This window comes from Helianthus annuus, chromosome 1 (genome assembly GCF_002127325.2).
Source record: "Helianthus annuus cultivar XRQ/B chromosome 1, HanXRQr2.0-SUNRISE, whole genome shotgun sequence".
Classification (NCBI taxonomy): domain Eukaryota; kingdom Viridiplantae; phylum Streptophyta; class Magnoliopsida; order Asterales; family Asteraceae; genus Helianthus; species Helianthus annuus.
The window spans coordinates 53,704,517-53,713,593 of record NC_035433.2 but is presented as its reverse complement, the minus strand read 5'-3'; the positions used below and the strand labels follow the sequence as shown (position 1 = coordinate 53,713,593).

Genomic DNA, 9,077 nt, shown 5'->3' with positions numbered 1-9,077 from the left:
ACTTTCGTTTATTATTTATGATATAATCAATATATTGTAATTGATTATTGTAATTCAAAGCATTCCAAAAATACAAAAACTATTCTTGGAAAGGTCAAACTATAGGTAATTTTAAATTTGGAATAACTAATCAAACATAAATCAAGAATTTTTTTTGCAATATAACTTGATTTCGTATTAAATTGATTCCATAAATATGTAAACCACTATTTATATTGAACGAAAACTACTATTTCGTGTTCTATGTAACCCTATAGTTTGTTGGTTTACTTCAGGCTTATACAGTTTACAATTGTATCTTCTTCTTCTTCTTATTGCGCTAACCTGAATCACATTTCCGCTGATGTCAAAAAGATCGAAAAATGAAAACATGTCTTCTTCATTAAAAGATGTACAGAAAGAGAACATTGGAAACCGTAAGTGCCATTTCATTGATTTATCAAAATAAAGTATCAATTCCGCGATCAAATTGGTTATTTTTTCATGAACCTATTTACAGTTATACTCACATCGAAAAGGTCAAAGATTGAGTCTTCGTCTTTCGTCAATCAACCTTGCAATACAAACAATTCAAGGGGTAGCAATTTGAATATCTTTAAGTTTACTGATTATTTGGTAGATACATGGCTCAAACAATTTACATATACTATTTTTTGTATGCTTTTATTATTCACGTTGCAGCTTGCATGTCAAGGATTCCATTTTCAGACATAACTAATGGTATACATATGATTCACTCATATATGCATAATCCTTTTAATATGTTGGTATAGTAATTTCCTTTATATTCATTCTTTCTAAAATGTAATATTAATATTCTTATTAGTTCCCAATCCTGATACGAATAATGAAGCCAAAGAGAGGCGAAGACAACGAAAAATCTTATTGGATTCTCGAAAAAATCGGTCTCTACAAATACATTCTAACGCTTTCAGAAATGTATCTTCAGGTAATAGTTGAAACTTAATTATTATTATGAAAGGAACGTACCATCAAGTAATAGTTTTAAAGTTACATGCATTGATGAAGATAATGTGACCACGATTGCGTCGTAAACATTTAAATAGCAAAACCTTTTGTCTCTAACAACTTGATAATATCAAATATGGATGTTGTACTAGATAGAGGAGCATTATATTTTAAGTAGCATTCCAACAGGATACATTTACCACAATATTTAAACATATAACATAGGCCAAAATGGTATCAACTTCTGTTCCAACAGCTAACATAAACAAAACAGTTAACAACTTCCTAAAAACCCCGTCCTACACACCTATATACTTATTGCCAAAACCGTTAGTTAGACAAAATTACCATATACAATGGTTGAACGGTTTTGATCTATGTTGCTAACCCAATTATTCTTCGATTACATCCCTAACAAAGAGTGTCGGCATGTCCTCATACCACTCTAAAACGCAGAGATAACCCATCTTGATGTTGTTTTCACGAACCCATGCTGGCCACCCCAATACACTAAACCGATTTTTCTTTTTTGCACTTTTTGGTTCACCCGTGACCTTCAGATTTGTTTCCACACCACGCATGTTTTCAATGGTCACCTTTCCGCATCGATCAATTCCCATGGCTCTTGCAACCTTTACTGGTATCCGCTAAAAAATGCCAAACAAGTATCCATACGTTAATGATAAATGCACTAAGGACACCATATAACAACAACAGTTAAGTTACTACACAAATCATCAATATAAATACTTACAAAACGTGTACAGGAGGAGGGCATGAAAATGAGATTTGGTCTGGTGCGTCCCAGTCGAACTCTTCGGAAGTGAAAGATTCGTCTGACTCAGAATCTATTAGCATTATGACTTCCGTTTCTTTGTTGTGTTTCTTTCTTTCAGTTGAGGAACGCGCCATTGACTACATACAATTATAACAGTAAATATTAGATGTTGATTATCATATAACATATCGATTTTGGAAAAATCCCCAAAATTAAAAACATTTGTGTGTAACACTTATTCCAAACTGATATACATATGAACAATGATCCTGACAATAAAAACTAAAACAATCAATAATAGATGTTCAGAAAATAATCAATCAATAATAATAATAATAATAATAACCAAACGACAATCAATATCAAATCGAAACCCTAAACGTACCTAACCGATAAAACAAACAAAAAGAAACCAAATCCTGAAACAATAACGGCAGATTAAGATAACAAAGCATTCATTTTCGCTCAGCCAAAACGGAAATGTATATAACATGATGAAACAACGAAGATATTGCCGTTAAAACCTATATGTTGTCTATCAAAGAACAAATCGGTTTATGAAAAATCGTCAAATTTATATTGCAAATCCCTAACACTGATTGAAGTAAACCTCTAGGTTATGTGAGAAACATTAGTTTGAATCGTACCTTTTCTTGATTTCTCCTTTCGACGATGAGTAGGTGAATGCCGATCCACTGGTAAACTTTGAATATGTATTGAAACTGTTGTGATATGTAGGGGTAGGGAAAGAGATAATCATTGTTAGCTAGAAAATATCTGATGTATGATTTGACAATTAGATCATTACTTTTATATAATAATAAAACTATAAAACTATTTGATTAGTTAATCTAATCAAATTATAAACATAAAACCGGTTGAAATTTTTAAAAAAAATAATAACTATAACATATTTTTTTTTAAAAAAATATGCAACAACGAAATTATTTCTAAATATACTGATTCACAATACATTATAAATGTTACTAATAAATATGAAATTTAAGAACTTCCAAACCATTTTCATTGCCGGAAACAAATAAACGTATCATTTTGGTCCATTCCCATTCCATTTATTATGTCGTCGTTCAAACTACTGCAAATTGCAATGTTATACCAAACTGCAATACAACTTCCTTTATGTTACTCCTATGTCAAAAAACATGCCATTGTATTACACTATACAGTTTCCTATTTTAGAATACTTTATTTGAAATTATACATGAAATTGTATGTATACACATGTATTCTTTTTAAAATACTGTATTTACTATTATCCCAGATGTCCAGCAACGAACACCATTGGGCAACATTTCAAACGGTATTATTTAAGTTTTTATATTCAGAGTATCCACATTTTCAATTTTAACCCTATCATTATATTTCATGTATCTTATGTGTGTTTTATATTCAATGATTGTCTGCAAGTTTTCATCCCTAAACTTACTCAAGATGAGAGTAAGGAGAGGCGTAAAGTTAGAAAATTATACATCGATGGTAAACGTTATGGAACGCAAATAGGTACTTCACAATCTATACATGTTATAGCATCTACCGCTGCTTCTTCATCCATTCCGCATGACATGGTCAATGTTACAACAGAGGCGTCCATTGTATATGGAGGTAAAACTTTAATAAATGTTTGAAGTACGATATTATTAACAAAAAATTAATTTATTTAGTGGATAATGTTTATATGTGAATTATATATTGTTTATTATAAAACTACAGTTTTTGGCCCGACACTTCTTCAAAATTACTGCAAAGAGAGACGGAGGTTAAGGAAGTTATATTTAGACAGTAAAAGATCTACAACTCTTCAACGACGAAAATTACACCCTTCCAATACTTTATCATCTTCTACTGATTTAAGATTGATGTCTTCCAACACGCACGATGCTACTCCTACATCGTCGGTGTTACCTACAAGTAAATATTATATTTACTCAATAATCCGGATTTAGTTTCAAATACAGTTTATATGTTTTAAAAAGTTAATAAGTTGGAGTATATTATGTTATTCAGGTACTGTTAGTTGTCTTACAAACAACATGACTACACCAATAAACATTCGTCGTTTTTCTCTATCTTCAAACATCACAAATTCTGGCAACACATCTACTATTCTCGAAAGTTCTTCTTTACAGAGGATGTCCCCAGGAAAACGTAAGTTAATAAGTAAATCGCGAGTTACATCTCCTATACCAATGATTGACTTGACGACGGAGGAAACTACAGATGAAGCAATCTACAAAGGAGTTTCAACAGGTATAATAAAAATTACTTTACTTATTGAATTAACTAAATAGTATCTATTATTTTTATTCAAACACCTCCTTCGTAAAGTAATATTTTTTTTTACTTCAACTAACTTTACAGAATACATCGATCATGGTGACCAATGTATTACTTGTGAAGTATGCAATGCTAAATTATGGGATGCTGAAAAAGGAAGGGGAAGAAAAGAGAAAGGAAGAATAAGCTATTTCTTATGTTGTGGTTACGGCAAAGTAGAACTACCAGATTATAAAGATGCTGTTCCAAGTTATAAGAAACTTTTTATGTATAAGGATAAAGAAAGCAAACATTTTTTGAATAATATTCGACGGTATAACTCAATGTTTGCTTTCACGTCAATGGGTGGTAAGGTTGATCCCACTGTTAACAGAGGTAATGGACCATTCTGCTACAGAATTAGTGGAGAGAACTACCACAGCACTGGAAGCCTGCTTCCGGAAGACGGAGATCAACCTAAATTTTGCCAGCTCTACATTTTCGATACTCAAAACGAAGTTTCCAACAGACAATCCGTATTTAGGTAATTATAACCAACTAAATATTTTTTCCAATCACAGTTTTCTCCAGTAGTATTTTTATTAATATTTATGTTTTGTAACACTCCTCTATTTTTTAACCAGTCGTTCAAAGGATTCATCCTCCTCGAGTGGTGCTGAAGTTGATAATAAACTGATTGAACACATAAAATGTCTTTTAGATTCAGAAAATCAGTTGGTAAAAGCGTATAGGATGGTTAGGGACCGTTTTCATGAAAACCCTGAGCTTGATCTGAAGCTTCGTCTAATTGGTATTAGAGAAAAGGATGGACGAACATATAATTTACCAACATGTGGTGAAGTTGCTGCTCTAATTGTTGGGGATATTGCCAACACAATCAACAATAGAGATATAGTTATTGAAACGCGGACAGGTACTTTGAAACGAATTAGTGAATTGCATCCTTCATACCTTGCACTTCAATATCCTATTTTGTTTCCTTATGGTGATGATGGTTATAGAATTGACATACCGCATCGTGGTGTCATTGACGTAATCAATAAGAAACGTCCAAATTGTACGATGAGAGAGTTCTTTGCATATCGTTTGCAAGACAGAATTAATCAGTTTTCATTGATTCTAAATTCAAGGAGACTCTTTCAACAATTCTTGGTTGATGCGTATACTATGATTGAGAGCGAAAGGCTTAAATACATACAACTTCAACAAAAGAATTTAAGGTCAGATAGCTATGAAAGTCTATGTGAATTAAGAAATAAGGGCCAGCAAGACATATCTAACGTTGGAAAACGAATATTTTTGCCCTCTTCGTTTACTGGTGGCGCGAGATATATGATGCAAAATTATTTAGATGCCATGGCTATCTGTAAGTGGTTTGGTTATCCGGATTTTTTTATAACCATCACGTGCAATCCAAAGTGGCCTGAGGTAAAAAGGTTTCTTAGAGACACAAATCTTAAACCTGAAGATAGGCCCGATATACTGACCAGATTATTTAAAATAAAGTTGGATTCAATTTGCAAAGATTTTAAAGAACGCCATCTATTTGGAAAAGTTGCAGCAGGTATTTTATCAAATTATTTTTTATAGTGATCTTATATTATTTCAATCTACTAATGGTTTTTTTTTTTTTTACAGTTGTTTACACAATCGAGTTTCAAAAGAGAGGATTGCCTCATGCCCACCTATGCTTATTCTTAGAAAATGAATCCAAGCTTCCAACGGTAGACCATGTTGATCCATTTATTACTGCAGAAATCCCTAATGAAGAAGAAGATGCAGAATTATATGCACTTGTGAAAGACTATATGATTCATGGTCCATGTGGTAACGCTAATTTAAGTTGTCCATGTATGGTTGATAATAAGTGTTCCAAGGGTTTTCCAAAGAAATTTCAAGATCATACTACACTGGATTCAAATGGATTCCCAATATACAAAAGAAGAGATAATGGTGTTTCTGTAGTGAAAAATGGAATCGACTTAGACAACCGAAGTGTTGTGCCATACAACAAAAAACTTTTGAAACGGTACCAGGCACATATAAATGTTGAGTGGTGCAATCAAGCAGGATCAATTAAATATTTGTTTAAATATATAAATAAAGGCCCTGATAGAGCAACTGTTGCAGTTGTCCAACATGATAGTAACAACGAAGAACTAGAACAAGACGAGGTCAAAGAATATTATGATTGTAGGTATCTATCGGCTTGTGAGGCATCTTGGAGGATCTTCGCATACGATGTGCATTACAGGACTCCATCTGTTATGAGGCTCCCATTCCATCTTCCCGGAAAACAACCTGTTGTTTTTGGTCCCGACGAGGATATTAATCAAGTGCTTAACAAACCATCTGTCAAAGCTTCAATGTTTCTTTCCTGGATGGAACGTAACAAAGACCCGAATGACACATTGGCCCGTACACTTACATATGTTCAGTTTCCAAGTTGGTATGTATGGAAGCTTGATAAACGTTGTTGGGAACCTAGACAAAGACATAAGTCAATTGGGAGAATTCACGCTGTAAGTCCGTCTCTTGGGGAAGCATATTATTTACGAATTCTTCTTAACAAAGTGAAAGGACCAAAAACTTTTGATGATATTAAAACAGTTGATGGTAAGGTATATGATACATTTAGAGATGCATGTTATGCACTCGGTCTTTTGGACGATGACGCAGAATACATTGAGGCAATAAAAGAAGCAAATGAAACAGGATCCCCTTCGTATCTTCGTAATTTATTTGCTACTTTGCTATTAACAAATACGTTGTCCAGACCTGAGGTTGTATGGGAAAGCACATGGAGATACATGACAGACGACTTTATCTACAGGCTTAGAAAATATCATCGTCTTACAGGTAATTGTTTTACGTAAAATGTTGTTATTATCCCCTTTTTTTTGTTTTTGGTTGCGTTATAAAAAAAAAATACAATTTTCATTTAACTTAAAACATGGTTTTATGTTTCATTGATGCTATATGCTTTGGTTCATTAAATATTTTTTTATTTCATAACTTGATAATATACTTTTTTCCCCAATTTTTTTACAGATTTATCAATTCCAGATCACCAACTTAAAAACTATGTTTTGAGTGAAGTTGAAAAATTCTTAGCCAGAAACAACTCATCACTCAAAAGATTTGAGACAATGCCGTACCCAGATACTGCGTCTATGTCTGATTCAGACAATCGTTTGATTAACGAGGAGCGTATCTACGACCAAACGAATCTTCAAGTTGAATTTAATAATCAACTTAATTTGCTAACTGAGGAGCAACGGTCAGTTTTCCAACAAATAATCAATGCAGTTGAGGGTAACAAAGGTGGGGTTTTTTTTGTGTACGGCTATGGTGGGACCGGCAAGACCTTCTTATGGAAGACATTATCTGCGGCAATCAGATCAAAAGGTCAAATTGTATTAAACGTTGCTTCAAGTGGCATCGCGTCGTTGTTATTAACTGGTGGCAGGACCGCGCATTCCAGGTTTCGTATTCCATTGAATCTTACTGAGGATTCAGTCTGTCATATAAAACCGAATGGAGATGTTGCTAGACTACTACACGAAACAAACTTGATTATATGGGATGAAGCGCCTATGGTCCATAAGCATGCATTCGAAGCGTTGGATAGAACAATGAACGACATTTTCAATATCGAAACTTCAAACAGATCAAACATCCGCTTTGGAGGGAAGGTTATTGTCTTAGGAGGCGATTTTAGACAGATCCTTCCTGTTGTTCCAAATGGTGGAAGACAAGAGATTGTCAATGCCTCAATAAGTTCGTCTTATCTGTGGAATACATGTAAGTTGATGAGATTAACAAAAAACATGAGGTTAACAGTTGGAAGTTCAGCATCGGACGCTGAAGAAATAAAACAATTTGCCAAATGGCTTTTGGATATAGGTGAGGGAAATGTTGGTGGTCCAAATGATGGAGAAGCGTCAATTGAAATACCAAGCGACCTTCTAATCACTGATACATCAGATCCCATTTCAAATTTAATTGAATTTGTGTATCCTTCAATTCTCGAAAACTTCAACAATCAAAATTATTTCAGTGAGAGGGCTATACTTGCACCTAAGAACGAGGTTGTGCATGAAATTAATGATCGGTTGTTGTCACTATTCCCAGGAGAAGAACGAGAGTATCTTAGTTCAGACAGTCTTTGTCAGTCTGAAGATCCAAACGCTACACAACAAAAACTATACTCTCCTGATGTGCTTAACGGTCTTAAAGTATCCGGCTTACCTAATCATAGGCTAGCACTAAAAGTTGGCGTGCCGGTGATGCTATTACGTAACATTGACCAACAAAATGGGCTTTGCAATGGTACACGACTACAAGTCAAAAAAATGTATAACCGTGTAATAGAAGCCGAGATAATATCTGGAGGGAACATAGGCACACGCACTTATATACCAAGGATTAGTTTGATACCTTCTGATAAAAAAATTCCTTTTGAGTTTCAAAGGAGACAATTTCCGTTGTCTGTTTGTTTCGCAATGACTATTAACAAGAGTCAGGGACAATCACTGTCTAGAGTTGGTCTGTATCTGAAGCAACCAGTTTTCACCCATGGTCAGCTGTATGTTGCTTTATCAAGAGTTAAAACCAGACAAGGAGTTAAACTTCTGATTTTGGACAATGACGGCAAACCTACTAATAAAACCACAAATGTAGTTTACAAAGAAGTATTTCGTGACTTGTGATCTCCATGTACTCATTCATCAAACGATCTTACATTCTGTGTAAATGTTCAATAAAAATCATAATAACATTATTATGTTCCATAAACACAATATTACACAAATTTGCATCATCATGTATCTCGAGATATTACATTATTTGTCTAAATGTAGTTTACTAATTGATTATTACTTGAACGTTTATTTAATTCAAACGATTACTTCAATAAATTAAAGTTATTCATTTGTGTTTTAGTCCACCCGCGAACCTCGCGGGTTCTTAAACTAGTTTTTTTATAGAGAAAAAAAAAGAAAAGAAATGGCACCTTTACACTTGGAAGTCTCCC

General features: G+C 33.7%; 1 protein-coding gene across 1 annotated transcript; it reads left to right on the top strand.

Annotated features, from left to right (window-relative positions):
- Positions 1 to 3,330: 3,330 nt before the first annotated feature.
- LOC110931161 lies at positions 3,331 to 8,754 on the top strand. The gene is made up of 7 exons (XM_022174567.1): positions 3,331 to 3,370; positions 3,479 to 3,676; positions 3,773 to 4,015; positions 4,127 to 4,565; positions 4,666 to 5,606; positions 5,681 to 6,901; positions 7,094 to 8,754. The coding sequence occupies exons 1-7, from the start codon at positions 3,331 to 3,333 to the stop codon at positions 8,752 to 8,754; spliced, it is 4,743 nt and encodes a 1,580-aa protein (XP_022030259.1).
- Positions 8,755 to 9,077: the final 323 nt, after the last annotated feature.

Bases quoted from the DNA above. Each gene is read 5' to 3' on its own strand.
- LOC110931161 (XM_022174567.1), top strand. From the start codon at position 3,331: ATGGTCAATGTTACAACAGAGGCGTCCATTGTATATGGAG. The intron at 4,016-4,126 runs GTATAATAAAAA...CTAACTTTACAG, and splicing joins CTACAAAGGAGTTTCAACAG to AATACATCGATCATGGTGAC. The intron at 5,607-5,680 runs GTATTTTATCAA...TTTTTTTTACAG, and splicing joins ATTTGGAAAAGTTGCAGCAG to TTGTTTACACAATCGAGTTT.